This window comes from Diabrotica undecimpunctata, chromosome 5 (genome assembly GCF_040954645.1).
Source record: "Diabrotica undecimpunctata isolate CICGRU chromosome 5, icDiaUnde3, whole genome shotgun sequence".
NCBI classification, from domain to species: Eukaryota; Metazoa; Arthropoda; class Insecta; order Coleoptera; family Chrysomelidae; genus Diabrotica; species Diabrotica undecimpunctata.
This window is the reverse complement of record NC_092807.1, coordinates 131,359,973-131,386,135: the sequence shown is the minus strand read 5'-3', so window position 1 is coordinate 131,386,135 and position 26,163 is coordinate 131,359,973. Positions and strand designations below refer to the sequence as shown.

Sequence of the window (26,163 nt, the reverse complement as noted above, 5' to 3'; positions counted from 1 at the left end):
ATGTCTTCCTCTTCACATATTATTTTAAGTTATTTTTCTCCCATTTGGTAAATTTTTTAATTCTTATTAATTTTATTATTTTATCCATAATCAGGTTCAACAATAGAGGACTCGGGCAATCTCCCTGTCTTATCCCATTGCCAGCTTCAATTGGGTCAGTTAGTTCTTCTTCTTCTTTTACTTTTTTTTTGTTATTTTGATAGATATTTTGCGTACAATAAGTGGATAATATTTTTTAATTTGACCCCATCAAATGCCTTCTTAAGGTCCACGAAACAGATATACCGGTTTAATGTACTTATTCTAATGATTTTTCTTGCACTTGCAATATAAATATAGCATCGGTGCAGGATCGTCCCGACCTATAACCTTGTTGTTCTTCTGCTATAGTGTATTTTTATGTATGAGAGAGTAATAAAACAATAAATTATGGATGCAAATCCCTAAACTGTTGATACGGGTGACTCAATGAAAAACAGATATTTGTCAACAAGTTTACAGAAGTATATAGGAAAACAATTTTAAATTGAGTATGACCACCAGGTATAAAGGTTGGAGCAGAATAGAATACAATAGTTGTGAGGGTTACTAATCCCTAAATAAGGTTGCCAGTGTCGGAGTGATGGAGGTTAACAGGTACTAATGAATTTGCAAGAAATGTAAGATGTTTATTTTATTGGTTATATATAACCAATAAAAGTTTAATAAGTACCTACCTATTTGCAAAATAAAGTTTAATTCTTTAGATAAAATAAAACGTTTTATTTTATCTATTTGCAAAATAAAGTTTAATTCTTTGCCTATTTGCAAAATAAAGTTTAATTAATTCTTTAGATAAAATAAAACGTTTTATTTTATCTGAAATGAGTGCATTCCACGAAGTAAGGGTTTCAACAATCAAACATTTAATTCTTTAATTCCAGGAATCTACGACAGTAATTGACTAGATAATTACCTTCTAAACTTATTCCACAGAAAATGTGATAGTGGGTTTTTCCATTTTGTATATAGGAAGGTCCAAGTGGCGTATTCAAAATTCTTAACAGTTCACTAAAAGTAGGTACTTCAGTTGCAAGGTGCAGTTTATTGTGTATACTAGTGTTATGGAAAATTTGGACGTGCCGTGTAAACGCCGAAAAATTGGTCCTCTAACAGTTAATGAAAAAACATTAATATTTAATTGTTTTAAATCATTTACAGACAAACGTTTATGTGAAAGTGTTGATGAGACCGTTGAGTTAGTTAGCAGTACACTTGGTGTTGGGAAATCTACGATTTACAGAGTTATTAAAGAAGAGAAATGTGGTAGTTTTCAAATGCCACGTAATGCTCCAGGGAAACCAAAATTGCAAATAGAATATCATTTTAAAGAAGGACTTCGACGGAAAGTGCATGAATTCTTCTTTAGACAAGAATTTCCAACATTGGATAAAGTTCTTGTCTCAGTTCGAGATGATAAGGATTACCCAGAAATGAGTCGAAGTATGTTATGGAAACTTTTAAAAGAAATAGGCTTCCGCTGGAAAAAGAATCCCAGAAAGTCTATTTTATTAGAAAGAAGCGATATTGTCATATGGAGAAGACATTTTCTAAGAACCATAAAGGAAATGAGAAACCAAAAAAGAAAAATATTTTATCTTGATGAAACATGGATCAACGAGGGTCATACACCAAATAAATTTTGGCAGGATGAAACTGTTACAAGTCAAAGGTACGCTTTTGTAAATAACTTATCTACTGGTTTAAACCCACCATCAGGAAAGGGACGCAGGCTGATAATAGTACACATTGGCAGTGCAGACGGTTTTGTTGAAGGTGGTTTATTAACTTTTGAATCAACTCGTACCGGTGACTACCATGAAGACATGAACGCTGATGTCTTTCAAGAATGGTTCGAACAAATGATAGATCTTCTTCCTAAGAACTGTGTAATAGTAATGGATAATGCAAGTTATCACTCCAGACTTATAGAAGGACTGCCCACAACCAAGTGGTTAAAAAAAGACTTGCAGAATTGCCTGAGTTCAAAAAATATTACGTACCATCCCGGATCTATAAGAAAGGAACTTTATTCGTTGTGTGCCCTTCATAAAGAAAAATTTAAAAAATGCGAAATTGATGAAATTGCCAAAAATCGTGGAATGACAGTACTTAGATCCCCACCATATCATTGTGAATTAAACCCGATTGAACTGGTATGGGCACAGATAAAGAGTGAAGTTTCAAGAAAAAATACCACTTTTAAAATTCATGATGTTAAACAGTTGTTTTTGGAGGCCGTAAATAATGTAAAACCTGAAAACTGGGAAAATATCAGTAAATCACACTATTAAAGAAGAGAAAAAAATGTGGAAGCTGGACAATATTACTGATAAAATGATCGAACCAGTTATTATAAATCTTGGTTCTGAAAGTTCATCTTCTGAATCTGATTTGGATTCGTAACAAGTATCTGTAAGTTTTATATTAATATTTTTATTCATCTATTTAACATACCTTAGACGGTTTTAAAAACTCTTTTTCTCTTTTGTAATTTTTAAAAATTAAAAAAAATGTGAATTTTTTAAAACCCTTTTTAATGTAGGCCAGTCAGTTCTAATATAGTGTGTGATAAAAGAGGTCACTTTTGTTTACATACACATAACACTTTATAACACTGAAATAATTCATTTATTTTTTACAATTATTCAAAGTAATTTTTCAATTAATCTTGAGCACGCCCATGGAGTGGTCGGAGCTACCAGTTAAAATTATGCTAATTACTCTCTCGTTCATAAAAATAAACTATAGTGTTATAATTTTATTCAATTTATTTGTTATTACTTTGGTTGTTAATTATTTTACAATCAGCGTTTTACATGCTATACTCAACACCATTAATCGATGTCAGTCCAGCCTTTGAAATGGTGCGGCATTAGAGAACTTTTCTACAAATTACAACAGAATCCACATAAGAACATATATGACATACACTCGTACATTAAAGAGATATATTTCCATGTAAAATAGGAACATGCAATAATCTGTTTTGATTTCGAAAAATCAGGCGTCTCTCAAGGTAGTCTTCGCGATCGGGACCTATTATTTACTTTCGATCTACTACAATAGAGTTCAACCAGCCACTTTCATATATCAAGTCAAGGAATGTACCAGAAAATAGAAGATAAAACTTAATGACTCAAAATCAGGCTTCCTCGAACTGTCATAACGATTCACCTTTAATTTTCATGAAAGGTCCATTCCTCCCAATGGTGATAGATGTAAAATACCTATTCCTAGATATGAAACCACCCACTGTACATTAAGTGCTAATTTATTCCTAATGTCCTTTCTGTACCAAAAACATATTGCTGTTACAATGAATATCTTAACTACCGAAAAGTTATTATCTCAGAACGAAAACAATTATAAAATCCCTATCCGCGACATATTTTATTGCTAATTAATTGCTGTCGAGGAACACGTCAACTAAACTTAAAAAGGAATCACTCAACTCCTAGCACTGAATTTTAATTCAATGAAGATATTAAAATTTGTGCAATAACCTTCCAATAGGTACGTGTTAAGAAAACAGAACAGAAATAATTTGTATCAGAAACATTTCATATTTTTATTTTAAGTTTTAATGATTATCTAATGCTAAAATTAAATTAGCAGGTGAGCGCATTTCAACCGTTAATAAATCATTTTTCTCTCTATATTAAACTAAAATTAGAAATAGGGTTCAAACAACAAATATTTATCACCCGTATTAATAGAATTATAAATTTTTTAATCCGAATAGTACCCGTACATAAAACCAGTAGCTTCTTACGCGAAATAATTCTTTTAAATATTAAGAACAATGCTCCAGCCGAACATACTTGGAGATTGAGAAAAAAAGATTAAAAGACAGTGAAATAACCATGGAACAGGGAGGGAGAGGAGTCGTGTACTGCGCACACCGCCTGAAGTGGGAAGGACGTAGAGATCAGTCGTCGCAATATCGTCGAGGCACACAGTAGATTTCGAGGCCATGCGGTAGACGCTCGTTCATACGATAACAATACAAAAACCGCTTTGCTTTGGCTACTCGCTTATGCAAGACAAATTGAATATTTTCTTGTTATAACAAATTTTAACGAAATTGCAGTGTTTATTGGTTTTGTGGGACAGTGTACTACGGTTTTAACTAACTTTGTCTTTTAATTCACGTGCATTCTCGCGATTTGTGACTCCTGCAAATCATTTGTGAAAGTTAACAGTTTGAAGTTAGGAAGCAAGAAAAAAATCGACTACAAGATGGCTATGGTCACCATGAACAATTTTTTGAACGGAAAAGATTCAAGATGGCTGCAATTGGAGGTATGCCGCGAATTTCAGAGAAACAAATGTTCCAGGCCGAACACCGAATGCAAATTCGCCCATCCGGCCGCTAATGTTGAAGTTCAAAATGGTCTTGTGACCGCTTGCTACGATAGTGTTAAGGTAAGTGTTTCTTACCGACTATAATCTCCGTTCATACTTGTTAATTAAGAAAAAACCTGACGGTCTACATCGTAATATTAGCAAACAGTATAATTAGTTGCTTCATGAACTCATTAGGATGACTCAGATGTCTGTCAGTTTAAGTTTTCATCGGGCGTGCATGTGGCGGTGGGAGGGGATCGGGGTCTAAACATATGGAACCTGCATGTGGTTTGAAATTAATAGCATTGTCTGAGCAGGTAAATTATTCAAAGCAACCATTTTCCGGTATTATGAAAACGGTTTGTTAGCAGTTTACGGATTATTATGGACGAAAAATAAAATAAATATCAGTCACTGGTAACTCCTGATAACTATTTTCTATTACAAATGTAGAAAATAACCCAAGATATACTTAGTTTTACCAAAGAATATAGATAAGCGTCTATATTCTTTGGTTTTACACTAATGTTGGTATTTTGAGAACGATTTCCGAAGTGGAAACTTAGTTTTACGTTTCACAAAAATGTGTCGATGTTCATATTAGATTTTTTATGAACATTTCTAATCTGCTTGTCTTAGAAAATCGGATAAACAAATATTTGCCATTGTCGATAGAAAATCTTTTATAACATTCTGATAATAAATAAAACTTTACAGAAATCTTTGAATTTGGTGGATAAATATATAGATTACTTTGGCAATCGAATAAAACTTTACGGAATTCTTTGAATTGGTGTGGATGAAAAGGTAGATTACTGTTGCAAGTTCAATCTTCACTAGTTTGTAATTTTACTTCAAAATTCTTAGATAAAACATTCTTTATGTTCCACATTCTTTATAAAATTTTATTAAGAAATAGAAGAGATGAAGTAACAGAATAAATAAAATATCTTTTAAGATTCTAGGAATATGTTTGATGCTAAGATAATAAATGAGAAAAATCTTTAAAACGAGTAGGTAGAAAGTTAAATGAAAATAATGCAAAATTTATTGTTTAAAGAATGTTTCATATTCTTATTACAAAATAAAGTCTTCTGTTGAAAAATTTCTTTATTTCTCAAACCAGAGAAATGTACATAATTTATCTCGATTTTTAATTTTGAAAATATACCTATGTATTAATAACAACGGTATTTTATAATTTAGTCCAACCTGCCTAAGATGTATTGAGACTTCGGATTGAGGATGTGTTCTATGAACTTTTTTGGCACTTCCGCATTATCAGGAATAAGTCGCATATTTAATTGAAAATACATTACATTATATACATTTTGAGAAAAAGAAAAAAATTTACAGTTTTTAATGATGTACAATTTTAATGCTTTGCTAGTAGATATCACCCGCCAATGTGAAGCAGTTACAAAATATTACTTTTGGGATTTTGAAAATTTTATATCTTTTCAAAAAATTAAGAAAAGTTTTGACTCATTCCTTTCTGCATAGAAATAAATTTATTTATATACATTAACGTTACAAATATATACTAAAGTTTACATAAACATATTAAAAATTAAAAAAAAAACATAAGAAAGCTTGACTAATCCTTATGTGTATTTAGAGTGGACCAATTTCAAATTATTTAGTTATAATATTCTTTGGAGTAGTTATCGCCAGACTCTATACACTTTTTTTTGTTTAATTGGTACTTTACCCAGTGGATAACGTGGATTTTTGATAAAACTAAAATTTCCACTCTGATTAAGATGTTCTGATGTTCACCATACTTCTGACAAACTCAGAAAACTTCACAGCCCACGATGCTCAGAGCCATACACAAAGTAATGAAACTTGCTCTTGTTGAGTGTATTTTTTTGGGTTCTGGTATGATTTTGAGTTTCTAGTGAAACTGAATTTTTCTTGTAGTAAGTATCTCGGCCACCATGATTTGAAATCAGTTGTTTCGAGTGTGTTAACCTCCTCCCATTGACTTAATCCACTCTAGATAAGGCTGCACTCTAAAAAGGTCTCTCACAAGGTTGAAAAGAAAAAAGAACATTATCTGAAAATATTACACTATCTTAGAACTGTTTTTCCTATGAGTTAGAGTCAAAAGCATTCTTATTAAAGCATAATTTTTATTTTGTCAGCAACAATAATTGTCGCTGTAGAGGTTCAGTAAGCGTTATTAAAAATGTAATATAGAATAAATGAGCACTTCATTGGGTGTATTGTTTGCTATATCTTCGTGATAAATGTACAAAAGGGCACTATTTTTTTTTGATATCGTGGATACAAAATAAGTAGTTAGCTCCTGGTAGTAGAAAACTTCTCCCACTCATGTTACTGGAAACTGAATATTCTGTATAAAATCAAGCACAACAAAAGAACGTGTGGCATTTCGTTTTTTACCTATATTTCGTGTGATAATTCAGAATAAATTTTTTTGGTTCTTTTATGTATCATATACTCAGCAGCAGCTATTCTTTTAACGAGTAACGAATTTTAAAAAGATTTTTTCTATATTAAATCTACTATACAGGTAACATATTTCTCTACCAGATTAATGGCTTTTTTTTCTTAGGAAATGATTCAATTTGTTCTGTCTTTTACTGAACTTGGCTTCGTCAGGAAACGCATTTCCGTTAACATTTCTACCCCTCATATATTTTGAACTCAGATAGTTTTCTAATTCTTAAAGGTCTCATTTCAGTAATAGAACAAATAAAAACTGCTTTCTTCACACTTAAGATCTTCCGATTTATTAACGAAATACTGGTAACTGTACGGCCTTTCTTTTCGATTTTCTTTGGTTGTTTATGAATATTGGTGATCTCGATGAGTCCTTGAATGAAAATATCTTGCTCATCTTAGATTTCAAATCATAATCAGACACTCTCCCAAAACAGTTTCTTTTGCACCTAAAAAAATATTCATTACATTCTCCAATCTTAAATCATATCCTTAAATTTTTACTTGCAAGATTCTCTAAGGCTTTTAGCTGCACAAAACTAACTTTGTAATTAAAATACAACATTCCAACTGGTTCTAGCGTTTTAAATTTTATTTCTTTGGTAATTTTCAGATTTGGTTCAATTTTTCTTGGTTTGCCACTCATATTTATAAGTAATTTGTTGAGCAATATGTTAAAAAGTGCAAAATTTGAGGCTCTATTCTGTATACTCACAGTTCACAGACCTATTTTTGTTATGAAAGAAAGACACTATTTTGATTTTTAATTTACGAAAACTGTCTTGGTATATGATTTATGTGAAAAAAAAATTATTTTCTGCTTCAAGTTTCAAATGTGGTCAACAAATCCACATTTCCTATTTGGATTATGTTCTCTTTAACGATTGCATGCATGTCCGCTCCGCAGTAACAGGAAAATGTTCATCAATACCTTTTATAAATAATTCCAATTGTGCAGTATCATTTAGTTAGCTGCTTTCGTCCACAGTAATGAAGCCGAACGTAAATTTACTAATATTTAAGGCTAACTGTGACATAAAATTGTTATCTGTTGATTCTATTCTTAGTTCTTCGAGATAAACTTACAGTTCCACATTTTTCTCTGATAGCAATATTGTTCCCTTTTACAAAAATTTGTGGTCTAATAATTCTTTTTCGATTTCTTCAGGTTTTTATTTTATTTCTTCATCGACCATGAATTCATAAAAATTGTTAGAATTAAAATGACGGGAAATAATATCATTCTTTAATGCCCTGCAGAAAAGGGTCACAGGTAAATTCGCTCCGGCCATATATTTCTTAAAAAAGATAGTTTAAAAATGTCTTAAGTGTGTTGATAATGAATAATAATGAAAAGCCAGGGTCAGCGTAAATAGAGAATGTTGTCTTCATAAAGCAGATACTTTGATACATTTTATTAATAAAATTTTTAATAAATATTTCTCCAACTTTGTAGTTACTTAAATACAAAACTACTTACTAAAAATTTTATAACGATATTATTACTAAAGTATTATGATGTTAGAGCTCATATTCACTTGTTCAATATTTGATTGGGTTTTTCCGTGTCAGGAATTGCAAGTGATATATTTCTTAGAATAGATTAGTAACTAGTATTCTACCTAAAATTTTATGATAAGAAATAGGGGTGGTGCGTATCTCAATATTATTTCTTTAGTTACAGTTTGAATATCTTTATTCCATTCTGGAACAAAAGGACAAGCCTATGCTAGTTATTGACAATTACAACCTTTATAAAATGCTTGCTAATAATATCAAATGTTGGCAGTATGTAGAAAGAAAATGAAAAGCATTTGTTACAACTCTAAATATTTGTAACAGTATAGTTGAATGTCGGGATAACCACAACAACCTTGAAAGTTTATCGGAAACATTGTTAAACCTGCAAAAGTTAACTATGGTGTTAAACACAAGGCAAAAAAAGTTGATACACAGCGAAATTAAACGAGCTGGCACTGAAACTCTGTAGAAGATGTATATTTGATTAGAAAAAAATATTTGTAATGGCAGAGAACAAGTTATTCCCAAAATTCCATAGTTCTTGCAGGAACTACATGACTCATTGAACTCCGTGGAAGTACATTGATGATCCCGTACAAAAAGTTGTTGATTTTTAAATAAATTACAAGCAATTTATGTTAATGGAACTTTTAAATACTGTACAAAATTTTTTAGTCAAATATTTACGGTCTACGTACTCGAAAATGGACACGATGTGCCGTTGGCATTCATTTTGCTTTCAAATGAGTTTGAAACTGTTTGAATAATTTTTAAACTGGTAGTGTAGTTTTTTTTTTTGAATTATAATATATTTGAAAGGTTTGATTTAAACTTTCACTACGTACAATTTCTTTCAGACGTGGTGTTAAAATGCTATACATAATACAGCATAAGTACATTATATTCTTGTAGATTCGTTAAATTCGGATTGGCAAATTGTTTAAGCAATATTGTCCAAACGTTATTAATAAAAAAAACTTATCCTATAAATTTATTTCTATTTTGTAATGTGCACAGAATATTACACATAAATATGTGATATTATGCATTTCTAAATCTAGCTATGACACAGTGCATTTGTGATCATTCCAAATCGAGAACACACACAAATTTTTGTGGATATTGTTGCAGTAACGCACCTAGAATTTGCCTCTGGGGGGGAGGGGTTTTGGTTGGTCACCGAAATTTTTTTTATGATGCTACCTCAATTTTGAGTCCTTAAAATGTATGAGTAACACTGTCGGAATAGGGTCCTGGGGGGGGGGGGGGGGTTAACCCCCAAAACCCCCCCTGGGTGCGCCACTGTATTGTTGGATAAATTTTTAAACTCCAGTGATTAAAAATAATGCTATTAAATATTTTATATCTGTAAATATTTATAAAAACATATTTCTTAATTTTAACGGATCGATATTTTGTATCAACCAATTAATATCTAAGTAGGTATATCTTGTTTTCCTCTAAAATTCTATATAAAACATATTTTCGTGTTCCATTTTCAGTTGTATACATAAAGGTTTAATATCTACTCCGTAATAATTTTCGATATTAATCCATAAAAATATTTTGGCATTACTTATATTATTTCATAACTTTCTTATCTTATCGCCCAAAATGAAATACATTAATTATGTAATAAAAAAATAATCCAAATGGAATGGATGCAATTATCTGACTTAATACATGTGATTTTTAAGCTTAGTTTATTTTTAGATAAAAAATGAAATTAAAATAAAGTTGGTTCATTAAATAAAGAAAACATACTGATATATTAATACAGTGAAAAAAAAAAATGATAATCTTGTTAGACACTTCTCGATCGAATTCATACGAAAAAGATGGTTGAAGCGTGGCCAGAATCGTGAGGTGTGTCATTATTTTTCTTTATATTGAACAATAAAACTCAATAAGATAATAATTGTCTCTTACTAATATGATTGTTCGGAAAATCGTAAGCATTTCGATTTTCAAACTATTTTGATTTTGGAACAAACGAGAACTTGCACATAAAATACCTTGCCTAGATACCTATTTAGGTGAATTAAATTGGGATCAAACTAGTTCGCTTCCAACGTCAAAACAACCTTTTAATTATATACCAGTTCGCTCCGAAAACCATTATACTAGGTCGCTCTCATTGTTAAGCGGATTTGTTTTTATCTACAAGTTTTGGGGAAATTAATATCGGCAAAGTTGGTACTTTGACTTCTTTATTTTATATAGAAATTATATAAAATATTGGTTGTTACATATTTATTTAAAAGAGAGTGGAATTAGATTGTTTAGATTATATTCACCTCATTTTTGTCCCAATTTTGAAAAATGTTAGTGGTTGATTTAGAAATTTTGATCTGGTTTAGAAATTTTGTTAGCTATTTTGATATTAATTCTGTTTTTAAAAATTACTGAAATACTTAATTTGTGCTAATTCGAAAACATATGAGACAAAGCAATACAAGTGTAAAAATATCCGGGATAACCTCTACCTACTGCTTTTTCGAAATCGGCGTACACAATCTTGGGACTAAAATTTAGGTTCAATTTTTAACACTCCGTCTTTAAACAATTTAAGGCAGTCACATATGAATTTGTTAACTTAGTTGAAAAACCAAAAGATTGCCAACCTACATAGTGCCTATTTTCGAGACCGTGAACTGTAAATCGTTGAGTAAAAAATTTTGTGCAATTTAAAAGTTCCATGAACACTAATTTATTTAAAAATGTTATGTTTGATACACAAGAAAAGGCAACAAATTTTTGTACCGGATCATTTTTTAATAAAAATTGTTCTTTTTGATTGGTTGTTACTTCCACGAAGTTCAATGAGTCATGTACTTTCTTCACGCACTTTGGAATTTTGAGAATATCTTGTATTCTGCCATTTAACACCATACTTAATTTTTGCCGGTTTAACAATGTTTTTGATAAACTTTCATTGTTGTGGTTATCACTACATTCAATATTATCATAAAATTTTAGGTAGAATCTTCTTCACGTGCCATCTCCGCGACGGAGGTTGGCAATCATCATGGCTATTCTGATCTTAGATGCTGCTGCTCTGAATAGTTCAATTGATGTTCATCCGTACCATTCCCTCAAGTTACGCAACCATGAGATTCTTCTTCTTCCTACACTTCTCTTGTCCTGGATTTTCCCTTGTATAATCAATTGAAGTAGGTTGTATCTCTCATTACGCATAACATGCCCCAGGTATTGCAGCTTTCGTGTCTTGATGGTTTCTAATACTTCCATTCTTTTGTTGATTCTTCTCATGACTTCGTTGTTTGTTACATGCTCGGTCCATGATATCTTCAGGATTCTTCTATACACCCGCATTTCAAATGCTTTCAACATTTTAGCAGTCGACGCGTTAAGTGTCCATGCTTCTATCCCATAAAGCAGAGTCGAGAAAATATAGCACCTTGCCAGCCTAACTCTCAAGTCCAATTTTAGTTCTCTTGCACAAAGTACCTTTCTCATTTTATTGAAGTTTGTACGTGCTTTCTCTATTCGAACTTTGATTTCTTTGGAGTAATCGTTTGTGTGATTAATTATTGTGCCAAGATAGTGGTAATTTTCAACTTGTTCTAAAGCACTGCCGTTAATTGTCAGGCTTTCACCATTATTTTGGGTTTTTGATATCCTCATAAATTTGGTTTTCTTGGTGTTTATTGATAATCCATATTCCTCTCCATACTCAACTATCTTGTTCATTATTAGCATTTGGAATTCTCGGAGGTTGTCCGTTATTATGATAGTATCGTCCGCATATCTAATGTTGTTAATTGGTGTTCCATTGACCTTGATTCCTGCTGTTTCTCCCTCAAGAGCTCTTTTCATACTTTCTTCAGAGTATGCATTAAATAGTAGTGGTGACAATACACACCCCTGTCGCACTCTTCTTTTAACTTCGAACTCTTTTGATGTGTGTTCATTAATGCGTACGTGTACCTGCTATTTATAATATAGATTTGTTATAATTCGAAGGTCATTGTGTTGTATTTGTTTTGCTTTGAGGATGTCCATTAGCTCTTTGTGGCGGACTTTGTCGAAAGCTTTGTTGTAGTCTATGAAACAGACTTACATATCTTGGTTCACATCCAAGCATCTCTGGATTAGTACGTTGAATGCAAATAGAGCTTCACGGGTACCTACGCCATTACGGAATCCAAATTGAGTTTCTTCAATATCCATATCAAGTATTTTGTAAATGCGTTTATGAATAATCTTTAAAAACAATTTAAGTGTGTGAGACATTAGGCTTATGGTATGGTAGTCGGTGCATTCCCTAGCATTTTTCTTTTTTGTGAGACAAATGAATGTTGAGCTCAACCATTCGTTGGTATGTCACCCGATTGATAAATTTTATTAAAAAGCTTTAAGAGGACATCAATGTACTCATTTTCTATTATTTTAAGGATATAAATAGGCAGTTGATCTGGCCCCGGGCTTTTTCCGTTTCTGGTGTTCTTTAGTGCATACATTATTTCTTCCTTTGTAATTTCTGCACTTGTTTCTCTGTCCTCAAAAGACAAGTCTTGTGGGTTTCCTCTTTCGTCGTCGAAGAGCTCTTCCATATACTCTTCCCATCGTTTTAGTTTTTCGTCAGTCGTTATCATAGTGTTTCCATTTTTATCTAAAAGAGTTGTGTTGTGGTTTCTTTTTTGCAGTCCTGCCATTTCTTTAACCTTTTTATGTATGTTGAATAGGTCGTATTTGTTCTGAAGATCCTCTATCTTTTTACATTTTTCCTCATAGTAAGTTTGTTTTGTCTCTCTTATCTTTTTTCTGATTTCGCTGTTAATGATTTTGTAATTGTGACTGTCTTTGTTCTTGGCTTGTCTTCGTTGTTCCATCATGCCGAGTATCTCGTCGGTCATCCAATTGTCTTTCTTTCGTGTCGGTTCTTTTAATATCTCTTTGCATGGAGCGAGGAGGCAGTTTTTTAGTGTTTCCCATTGTTCGTTTATCTCGTAAGTGTTAGTATCTAATTTATCAAAGTTTTCGTATATTTTCTGTTGAAGTTTAATTTTTATATTAACTTCTTTCAGTTTTCTAACATCTAATTTTGGAGTTCTTTGTGGTTTTTATACATTTAGGTAGAATACTAATTACTAATCTATTCTAAGAAATATATCACTTGCAATTGCTGACACGGAAAAACCCAAACAAATATTGAACAAGCGAATATGAGCTCTAACATCATAATACTTTAGTAATAATATCGTTATAAAATTTTAAGTAAGAAGTAGTTTTTTATTTAGGTAACTACTAGTTTAAGAAATATTTATTAACAATTTTATTAATAAAATGTATCAAAGTACCTCTGCTTTATGAAAACAACATTCTCTGTTTACGCTGACCCTGGCTATTCATTATTATTCATTGTGTACCTACTAAAGACATTTTTAAACTATCTTTTTTATATAGTACTTGATTTATATCAAAAATATGTCTCGCTATTCTCTTTGTCAAAATACAAACAAACTTTTCCAGTCACAAGTACTTACTTAGTACTATGATAAACTGATTTGGGTTCCATTCATTTGCAACCGGTTTGGAAGTTTCGCTAAAGTAGGGTATCGGTTTCTCCGAATGGTGAAAAATCCAAGTACTAGGTACGAGTAATTCAATTAATATCAACGCTTATGTTAATCTCTCAGGGCTCACTGATTAGAATGGTATTAAATTCTAGTTAATAATTAATCTGGCTGTAACAAATATTTTGCAGGTACCTACTTAAATATAAAATAAAAGTATGTTTAAAAAATTTAAATGTTTTCATAACCTTGCTAATATGGAAGTGTCTTTAATGTTGAGCAAAAAAGGTAAAACTGCTAGGCAAACAAACATTCCCGCGTAAAATGTGCAGTGCATATGAATTATATCAAAAGTATGTACTGTAAATAACTTCTTATCAATATTGTAAAAAAGATAATAAAAGGATTTTTTAATTCAATGTCATATTTCATATTTTCATTATTAAGTAGATCAAACATTTATGGAAACTTCAGTTGAAATCAGAATTCAGTTTTTACAATGAATGGGGCATATTCCTACAAGAATACGCTTACATGTTTAAATAAAGATAGCTATCCTTTAATATAATTACCAATTTATTTAGTGATAGTGATATACATTCAACAGTACACAAAGTTGATTATTTCCTGAATTGTTTTCTTTATGGCACTTTGGTATTTGTCCGACCGAATCCCTTTCATTTCCATTTTTTCATTACGCTTGAGTACTGTACATTATTTGGGTACTATAATACTGACGTCACTTCCTCTGAAACCACATTAGAATTAACCTTTTTAAGATATATACAAAATATTATGCAAGACATGACATGTTGTAATACTGTTCACTTGTATGTACCTAAGTAAGCAAATTTGATTCGAGTAGATTTTTATTTGAACGATTATTACGCAACAAATATAGTGCCGATCCCATATTTATTTATACACAACCATTCTGTAATCCAGTAAATGTAATGTACATAGTGAGTTATATGGATGAGTAGTCGTGAAACTTATCAGATATAAATTATAAACATCATTTTTCTTAAATAAGTGATGGATTCCACTGTTAGTTGATGGAAATTCATTTTATCTAACAATAAAACATTGAAAACTTATGTTTTCAAAACTTCCACAAAATTTATTATAATTTAATATCATTAAAGCTGTTTCGGCAGAGTGCCTCTCTCGAGTTGGTATGCTTTTACACTTTATAGTCTTTAACTGAATACATTGAGGAGGGGAGAACTGTTTGTATCAAGTTGCTCATTCAGAATTGACTGTATTTTTTAATTTGTTAATTTTCATAGATTCTAATAAAGAGTTAAGGTAAGAGTAAAAAGGAAAAAGATAGTTAAGATTTGATTTCACGTATAGTGCGTCTGTATATCCGCTTATACGTATTTCACCCTAAAAGGGATCATCAGAACGGCTATTCACAGATGCTCTGAACGTGAAAATAAATCTTTCCTGTCTTGAGAAGCAACTCTAACATGGCTTCGTATGGACGCAAATAGCGACATCTGATAATACATACGTCTTTTTCCTTTTATTCCGGTGTACTCTTTATGAGTACTAGTGTAACTAGAGAACTAGAGAAACCAATTCGCTAAGAATTTTTGCTTAGTTAAGGAGGTATGTTGTGGAATGCAATTTTAGATTCCCCATGTCTCTAATAACATCTTTATGAACGTCTGTTTTGCCTTGCAATTCTTAGAAGGCACAGATTAAAGCATAAATCTGAATTTGGTTTCGAAAAATTAGTTTACGGATTTAGAGCTTAAAGTCTTTATTTTGAATGTGAAGAATTTGAAATTGGTCATTAAAAGAGTGATCATAGTCTAGAAGGTGAAGTGAGTACGTATAATCTGGTGTTCTGTTATTGAAAGCAGTTTTGTGTTCTGCTATACGTTTGTTAACATTTCTACCAGTTTGACCTATGTAAGTTTTTGGACATGCGAAACATTTAAGTTTGTATACTCCACTGTGTAAGTCCTTTTGCTTTTGGTTCTTGTTCTTAATATATTTGCCCAAGTTGTTTGTTCTTAAAGCTAGTATTACTATTCTTTTTTTATGTGTTTAGCTATTTTTGTTGATATCTTGCCTGTATATGTAATCGAGCAGATCTTGTTTCTTCCTTTTAGCAGTGTCTTATTTTTCAACATTTAACTCTCACAGCTATCAATCAAATCATCTCTTTCTTTGTTAACATTGTTTTTCATTCTGTCTGGTAACTTATAGGTTTGTACGTAAAAAACAAATGTAAAATATTGTATCGTAAATTAAACTGGAATGGGAAGAAAGGATGCCCATAGGTTGGTTATTATTTTGTGTTATAAAAAATTAACATAAGGGGAACCGTAGTTTTGGAATTTAATATAGACGAAGAATTTCATTTGACGAAGGCATTTCATTTCATAGAGAAGGCATTTGACAATGTTAAACATGATATCATGATGGAACTACTACATAGGGCCAACATGGACCAGAAGGAGATCAGAATTATTCAGAATCTATACTGGAACCAAATGGCAAAGGTGAGGATTGATCAAGACCAATATACGGATGAATTTGAAATCCGGAAAGGTGTCCGCCAAGGCTGCATACTCTCTCCGATGCTTTTTAATTTATATGTTGAAAATATATTTGCGGAAGCATTAGAAGACACGGAATTAGGCATTAAGGTGAACGGCATACCAATTAGCAACCTACGCTATGCGGACGACACAGTGATTATAACTGATAATTTGGAAGATCAGCAGTTATTACTTGATAGGGTGAATAGCATAGGTAAAAAATATGGCCTCAAAATCAACATTTTGAAAACGAAATATATGGTCATTAGAAGAAACCCTCCAGAAAACCCGATAATATGCATAGGTGACGATCGCATAAAACGCGTGAAAACTTTTAAATACCTTGGCACCACAATCAATGACCAATCGGATCCACAACAAGAGATAAAAACCCGAATACAAATGGCAAGACAAGCTTTTGTGAAATTCGGACCGCTCCTATGTAATCAAAACCTAAATTTCGAAATACGCTACAGAATGGTCAAGTGCTACATATGGTCCATCTTGCTTTATGGCATGGAAAGGTGGACTTTGAAAAAACATCTATCAACAAACTTGAAGCATTTGAAAGGTGGTCATTGAGAAGAATGATGCGCATACCTTGGGTGGATAGAGTTCGAAACGATGACGTCCTTAAGAGAGCCGGCGTGGAAAGAGAACTCTTTGAATTAATTAAAAAACGCAAGATCGGTTACCTTGGGCACATATTGAGAGGAGCAAAATATGAAATACCACAGTTAATCCTACAAGGGAAGATCGAAGGTAGGAGAGGAGCCGGCCGCAAACAATGGTTAAGGAATATTAAAGAATGGACAGGAATACACAATACAGGCGAGCTGTGTCACGCCGCCAAGAACAGAATTCTAGTAATGAGATAGTCGCCTACGCACTTTGGTGTATGGCATGTTAAGAAGAAGAAGAAGAATTTCAGATTTACAAACGTTTACTATGCAACCGAATCTCAGGCGTTTTGAAGAACGCAACGTCGCTACATAACTCAGTTTCACTGGACATATATTAATTTTCATTTTACAAACAGAAGTGTCCAGTACAAAAAGATACCTTCAAACATACATCTTTATAAAAAGTTAATTATTAAATTCTCTCGATAACCTGGTAAAATATTTGTTTTAAAAATAATCTTAATAATGTGTTTAGGACAATGAAAAATTTGAATTTACGTTGGTCATTCTCATATCATGATATGTAGGTAGAAAAAATGTATCTCTTATTACAATCTACATAAAAATTTAGTGTTGTGTATTTGCCACTAGGTACATGATATGTAGAAGATAAAAATAGTAACAGGTGTTTTTCCTTTTTCATTGATCACCATCAGGAAATATTCAGTATACTAATTGCATCTGATGTAGTAGGATATAAAAAAAGTAGAAACTTACAATGAATTATGCTTTCACCCAAAAATAAAAGCCAACCATCTGCACTAACTTAAACTTTATTTTTTGTTTTCTTGCTGGGTCACTACATACTTTGATTTACCTCGTACTATTTTATTGACAGTATGTACTCTACTTTTTTTAACCCTACTGTTAAGGACCAGCGAACCATTTCGTCGTCCGGCCTTATCGCTAAGCAGACGAAAAGTCACAATGGGAATCCCATGGTACTGGCCATAAGCCAGACCCAAACTGATCTTAATAAAATCTCTTCATCTCGTCGACGATACACCTTCACCGGTAAAATTCTCCGGGGTGTAGAGTGTTCCACTTAACCTTAAATAGTTTGATCGGCGCGGTATATTTTTCTATATCACGCCTGTCATGATTGAAGACTCAGTAATTATTTTAAAATTACTATAAGTGAAACAAATAAAACGAATAAAGACAAATACAATAAATAACTATCTCGTAATGGCATGTGGCAATGTAAACAAACAATTATATTATGTAGCTTTACTCAAAGAGACACTAAGTGTTTTTCTCGGAAGTGTAAAAGGAAATTTTAATCTTAAAAAACTCTCGTAAATACATTAATTAACTTTTATCTACATTTCACAATTCAGCCTTATATACAAATGTCATAATGAGACGTACTGCAGTTTTATATGGGTTATAATTATATCAACTTACTTTGTTTCTTATTATCAGATTGAACATGACAAGATTCTTGGAAATGATTATACTGTTTGTTTTTCATACATTATAGATTTTTTCACCTGTTATATTATTTTCACGATGAGAGTATCCTAAATGTTATATTTATTTTACTGTACTTATAGATGAAATAAACATAAATAAACATCACTTAGGTATGTGTCCAATGAAAGCCCTTAATTGACGGATCAGTGCTTTTTTTCGGTTATCTCAGGAACTTCTTATTAAAGGTGGGTATATATATGCGAGCCGAACTGTTTGCGAACTGCTCGTGAGCTGTTCGCGAAAAGTTCCTTGAAAATATGTTTATGTTCAGACTATCCAATACCCTAAGTATCTAATAACAAACCGAGAATTAATTTACTTCGTTATTCTAAACATTTCGGTATTTTGTTTACATTATCTGTTATTAATTTCTCTCGTTACTTTTGAATAAGCCGCGCTCGTTCAGCAATTTTGTTTAACCGAATGATCTCATCGCACACTTAGCATAAACGATTTATATAACAATTTATAGTCTCGAACACCATCCAAATTTAACTGCGAACATTCTTTGTGTTCGTCCCAAAAACCGACAGGCCGCGGTTCCTGACGAGCAACGAACGAACAGCTCGCAAGCGGTTCGTTCCGTCGTACAAATTAACGAATATAGCGTTCACAAACGGTTCGCGAACAGTTCTGCTCGCATATTTGTACCCGCCTTTACACATTAAACAATCCTTCATTTACTATACTCCTATTACAGGTTAAATGTTTATATACAGCAAACGATGCACCATATACCTATATACCTAATTCTTTTTCTCTTTCTGCTCTCTCTTAGCTATAGCATTACATATGTAATGATTGTGCAGATTGACTCCTATATAAATTTTTAACGGCGAACGCGTGTATAGAAGTATAACTTCTACCGGCAGTCCCACTGGACTGCCACACCCGTTTTTTTTTTGTATCGAGCAATGATTTATTGTTCTAAAAAAGAAAGTTCTTTGTTTTTCTTCTGTTTTTCTTCATTCCACCATGGAGGAGAAGGTCGAATTTTACGTTTAAATTGTTTATAGTGAGCTATGGAAATTTTAGCTGCTGAATTTATGCACATGGCTATTAAACACAGTGAAATCCAAACTATCATTTTAATCAGGCGTTTTAAAGGCATCATTTTAATATATGCAGCGCTGTTGTGACCTCTTTTTTCTTGATAATTTTCTAAATTAGGAATTTAAGCTCTTTGACAAGACCCTCTTCTCTGTATTTAGCGAATTCTTTTATTGTCTCGTCGGGCCTCGAGCATTTATTTTTAGTATATATACAGCCCCAAAAGGTTCATTTATGTCTACAAATATATGCAAATCGAAAACATAGCATTTAGATCAGTGCTCGAAATCGATAAGAACGTGAGTCATTTTAAAAAGAGAAATTTTCCTAGATCGCAAATATATTGTGTGAATATAGGGTTGACTAGAATGAGTCATCATTTACATGCAAAGTGGCTAATGCAAGAAGGGACCGAAATAAGTAAAACATTTTTAATAGTAATGAAACTGGTGTAATAATTTGCTTTGGGAATAGAAATAAATTACATGTTTTCCGCAATAAGTGGTCGAAGCCGTTATGCTTTCGGTCGATATTGATTGTAAAATATACAGTTTACGATGTCATCAGTATGATTCACTCTAGTTTAGGTTTTTTTATTGTATTTTTTGGCAATAACCGAAGAACTGAACAGTATACTCAACTATTCTTCCAAGTCAACAGAAGATTATTATTTATTTGTGTTTTCTTTTTCTTCAATGTTCATAAATTTATAAATTTACCACAAAAACTTACATATAAACGCCTTATCCTGAAATGTCAATCTTCAACAGCGTTCATTTAATAATTTTTTCACGGTTATTATCATAAATTTACTTAGCATTTGGTTCTTAGCTTTTCATTTATTGCCTATATTATAGTGGGAGCTATTGTTTCCCAAGTATTTTATTACTACCATTAGATAACTTGTTCATATTTTGCGTAAAGTTGGATATACGGTACATTCAACCAACTTAAACCTCTAAACGATTAACGGAATTCGCAGAAATCCTTTTGTTGCAGTAAAAGGCACGGTAAACTGCACTGATGTTCTCCATAATGTTTAATACTTTGCTAAATTTTAGCTATAAAATAAATATAATATAATGTGTCATTATAAAATAAATATAATGTGTCATTAACCCTTTGTTCATAGTTTTGCATATTTTGTTACATTTTTGTTAATAAATAGTATTCTTGCATAATATTATTTAACGTAAATTTCTTTCACCTACTTGTTTAATAATTTTTTTCTGAAACAAATACTACCGTGCTAAGGATAATTTATATTCAAAGTAGATATACAAAGTACTAAAATATCACTTTTAATTTTTGTTAACATACTTAGGAGTAAACAAGAACATTTTGTCAATTTAAATAGTGGTGGTTAGATTGACCATATGTCTGTTAGAGTGTACCATTTATGAGACGTCTGCTATTACGCGTTAAAGTTAGGGTTTTGGTAAATTTCTTTTTATTTTCAAATGACAATACTTGTACTGAAAATAAAATAATTTTGGGCAACATTTTAATTTGTTTATGTACGATTACCAACCATTTCTAAACTTTTTATCAGACATTAATATTGTTCTGAAGCTATTTTCTTGTGGCATTTTAAAGTAATTACTATTTAAATGGGAATAAGCCACAATTAAAGGTTAAATGAATGTTTGTATTTTGAGAACGATTTCCGAAGTGAAAATTGAAACGTCAATAAACGTACTTTAACCTTTAATTGTGGCTTATTCCCATTGAAATAGTAATTATTTTTATCGAACCTAATAAAATTACAATCGTCATTCCTAATGATCACTAGGCTAATTTGCTTAATGTGTTTAGGATCTTTGTAAGCGGTTATATTATATATTACCTCTCAAGCACAACAGTTAAAAAGAAAAGTTTCTGTCATATTGATTTAAACTCAGGATATTGTAATTCAAACGTGTAGTTTCAAGTAACCATCATTTCTAGACGTAAGTTGGATATTGATGAATTAATTGCAAATGTGCATAAATACTTTATCATGGAAAGAGACAACGGTGGACCTTTAAAGTCATTATTATGCATAAATCAACGCGTTTGTGACGCACTCGGCAAAAGTGAAGAGCTAAAAACTGTAATGAAGACTCTTAGAGATTCTCAAGATCTTACTCTGACTGAGTATCACGAAGACAAGAAAACAACTCGTAAACATTCTAGAAGCATTGACTTACCTGATGGAGAAAAATTTGAAATTCGTCATATTTTGTATCGAATGCGTGAAAACAATCGACATGTCAGTTTAGATACTTTACTAGCCTCTGGGATATACAGTAAATGATAAGTAGGACCCAGATGTAGAGATTAAGATCCGAATTGAAATAGCAAGATCCAAATTCATCAAAATGAGAAAGCTCTTAAGCAACCGCCACCTTAGCGTTAACCTCCGATGGCGCGCCAGGAAATGCTACGTACTCTCTACGCTACTTTACGGAGTTGAAGGGTGGACGTTAACAGCAGCAACTATAAAGAAGTTAGCGGCTCTAGAAATGTGGCTGTATCGACGCATACTGAGAATACCTTGGACAGACAGAGTGACCAACACAGAGGTATTAAGACGAATGGGTAAAGAGATGGAATTGTTAACAACTGTTAAAAGGAGGAAAGCGTCATACCTGGGCCATGTATTCCGTAATGATAAATACAGTCTGCTACAGCTTATCGTGGAAGGCAAGATTGGAGGTAGAAGAGGTTTGGGTAGAAAGGAGAAATCCTGGCTGAGAAATTTGAGAGAATGGTTTCAAATACCAGAAGCCGCGAACATAATACATGCGGCACAAAACAGAGAAACCTATCGTTTGATGGTCGCCAACCTTCGGTAGAAGACGGCACAGAAAGAAGAAATAATCAATAAGTACAGTATTATAATGTTATTTACAAAATTATTGTACAGCAGATTAACCATTATATTTATACATTCATTATTAGCCATAAAAACAATATAATTTAAAATTCCATTTGAATTTTTGCTCCTCCGTTTATTATTAAATAATTATATTAAATTAACTCCTGATAATACAGACAAAAATATTCTAAACATATATATATATATATATATATATATATATATATATATATATATATATATATATATATATATATATATATATATATATATATATATATATACAAGGATTTCCACAGTTTTCACTGTATTCCTTCACTCAACCGTTTTCTCCAATTTTTCCAAATATTCTAAACAAAGTAAGTAATTAAAAATTATGGAGAACTCCAGTGCAGTTTACCGTGCCTTTTACTACAACGAAAGGTTTTCTGTGAATTCCATTAATCGTTTAGAGGTGTAAGGTGGTTGAATGTACTATACTTCTCCATAAACGGAAATTAAATTGTTTGTACGATTTTGAGAGGTGAAATCTCTGAGTACTCGAATAAACAAGTCATTCAAAAGCTAGAATTGTAGACGGTAAAGTTGTGACCAATATTTATGCCTCTGACAAATACAAATAATAGTAATAAATAAATTATTGCTTTGGTTTATTGTTCGAATTTATTATAGATTTATAGCAACACTTTTAATAAATTAATGTCTGCTTCTCGTAATGCAATAACTATTATTCTCGAGCAATAATGTATCGATTTTCGTTCTAAATACATAAATAAATACTAATTATATACAATACACCTATCTAATATCTAAACATTAAAAACAATAGTTAAGTTACAGTATCTATGATACACCTATGAATGAATATAATGGCGTGTAATTAATACACGATTACTGATATATTGTTTCAAAAATGTCTAATTAATGGTAGAATATACATCTATTCATGAAAAAATTGCTGTTGTTTATATGTCAGAGGAAATAAATGTAGTAATAAATTTCTGATCCTTAATCATAAAATAAATTTAAAGGTTATTAAAAACTGTGTCTGAAATAATATGTTTTGTATTAAAAGATCCTTCTTACAAGCAATGAAATACAAAAATCAACAGACCTTGGTGGTCGTCCAAGCATTGAAGATACTCCTACCACCTAGTCTTAACAAAAGTGCAACCTTTTCTGATGCCAAGGGTACATGATCTCACACATTTTCAACAATAAATAGGTCTTAAGATATGTTAATGCATTCGGTAATAGTTTGACAACAATAAAAGAGGCAAACTCATTTTGTGTGTCCATCCATAACTATGGATAAGCCTTAATGGTTGAAGACTATATAAAATGTATATAATAACTTAATGTTGACTAAAAATGCTATAAGTACGAGGAACAGTACAGTATTTTCTTTATAGATGAGTTAACTATGCAAACAAAGAATTATAGGTCTTAATGAAGACTCAGATTTGTCTAAGTTAAAGAAAAAAAAACTTTTTAAAAGCTTCCTAGGAAAATTAATTTTAAGTTTTAAGTTCATTACAAAAATCTTTTCTTTTTGACATAATCTATTAAAGTGTATCTATCTATCAATCTATATCTTTCTGTCTATCAATCTGTATCTAGATTATAAAAGTTGTAAATAGGAATATAAGAATAATTTTTATCTTAAGAGATTTACATTACATTACACATTACTTAAATGGTTTTTAAAATTATTTGTACTCTTTTCAAGTCAAGCAGAGAATTTTCTCTATTAAACTATATTTATTTTAGGTTCTAAAAATTAAAATCATACTTTAATAGTAATTTTTTTTAGAACTGTACAATAACTTTCTTGTAACCTTCACTTTTACTTATGGTTTTTTTAAGATAATTTTTATCAAACACGAATTGTTTTTGGAGCTTATAACAGTTGTTTGTCCTCATTTATTTTATAATCACTCATCAGTCTGTGAGAGTGAGTCATCACTATTTTGTGATATGAGACATAGCAAATGTAAATCGTTATACACATTCTGCAATTCCATGAAGTTTTTATAACAATTTTCGTTTTTGGTTAAATTTCCTGATTTACGTACTTGTTTATTTCCAGTTAGATTTGTATGTAGTTATGCTTGTATTAAAATGATTTAATACACATTTAGATAAAATACAGGTTACACTGATAAAGTATTGTTTTTTCGGATCGAAATACAAATTAAAATGCAGCAGAAACTTTATATTATAGAAAGATATACAAAGCTAGAAAAACAAGTGAAAGCTTCACTACCGAAAAATCTAGGAAAAAGCCATATATAACTCAAAAGGCCCTAGATGCCCATAGATTGGAGTTTTACCACTGTTTTCTTTAATTTTTTCTGTCCATGGCCGCAGTTCTCCAATTTGTTATCCCGATTGTCTGTAGGTTCTTACATGCTTCTAGCCACTTTTTTCGTGTTGATCCTCTTCTCTTCTTTCCTTTCCTTCTCAGCAGCGAGTCCTTCGCCAACATTCCATCTGCCATTCTCGCAAAAGCGCTTACCCATCTAAGTCTCTTTGTCCTAACGATCGGGCTAATTTCTGGTTTCCCGTACAGCTCTCCGATCTGTGCATTTATTCGTCTCTTCCTAACGTCTTTATAGTTGTTTACTCCCTTGAATATCCTTCTTAAAACACTCCGTTCTCAGCTGTTCAGAATATTTTCTTGATTTTTGTTCATAACCCATGTTTCGCTTCTGTACAGGATCCTGGGTTGGATCATTGTTCGGTAAAGTCTCAAATTTGCCTCTCTGGAGTTGTTTTTTGCGCTTAGTAGATTGTGTAAAGCTCTGAGCGCCTTCCTTCTTCTAGAAATCCTCTTCTCAATCTCTTGGCTTTCTTCCCCTTTACTTGTTAGGTTTACTCCTAGATACTCAAACTTCGTCACCTTTTTGAAGCAATAATCATCTTTACTCTCGTTGTTTGTGGTAGTCTTCAGTTGTGTGTCTTTATATGTGGTCTGTCCCATATCCATATACTTTGTTTTTTGCTCATTAATAATAAGTCTTTACTATTTAGCCTCCGCTTTAAAGAGTTTGAAAATCCTCAGCAGTTCCACTTTAGTTCTTGCCATTAACAATATATTGTCCGAAAAGACCAAGACATGGCTTCTGTTGTCATAAATAATACCTTACGTTCGTATTCCACTCTCTCTTATTACTACCTCCAGGAAGAAATTGAAGAGTGGTGTCGTCAGCGGATCTCCCTGCTTTAGTTCCCTTCTTACTTCAAATTTTCCTGCTAGGCTTCCTTATATCCTTATTCTATTGTCGGTCTTCACTAAGCTCATTTTTACTCTTCTGATCATCTCTTCTGGACTTCTAATTACTCTTAGGGCATGGTACAGACGCCTTCTTATCACAGAATCGTAAGCTTGCTTCAAATCTACAAAGATGAGGTTTAGCTTCGACTGTTGCTCGTACGTACTGCTCTGAATAATTTTTAACATGAATATTTGATCTATGGTGGATCTCTTTTTGAATCCTCCCTGGTATTTACCAACCTTCTCGTTTAAGTGTCTTTCCAGTCTACTTCTTATGACTCAGGCGGGTACCTTATGTGTTACATCCAGAAGAGTGATACACCTGTAGTTCTCGCACACTGCT

The 26,163-nt window shown here is 31.9% G+C and overlaps 1 protein-coding gene across 1 annotated transcript in view; it reads left to right on the top strand.

Annotated features, from left to right (window-relative positions):
- Nucleotides 1-3,970: 3,970 nt before the first annotated feature.
- Nucleotides 3,971-26,163, top strand: part of LOC140441799 (uncharacterized) — a 591,049-nt gene continuing 568,856 nt past the window's right edge. The window contains exon 1 of the mRNA XM_072532720.1: nt 3,971-4,467. Coding sequence (XP_072388821.1) covers nt 4,282-4,467 — 186 coding nt within the window. The 5' untranslated portion in view covers nt 3,971-4,281. The remainder of the gene's footprint in view (nt 4,468-26,163) is intronic.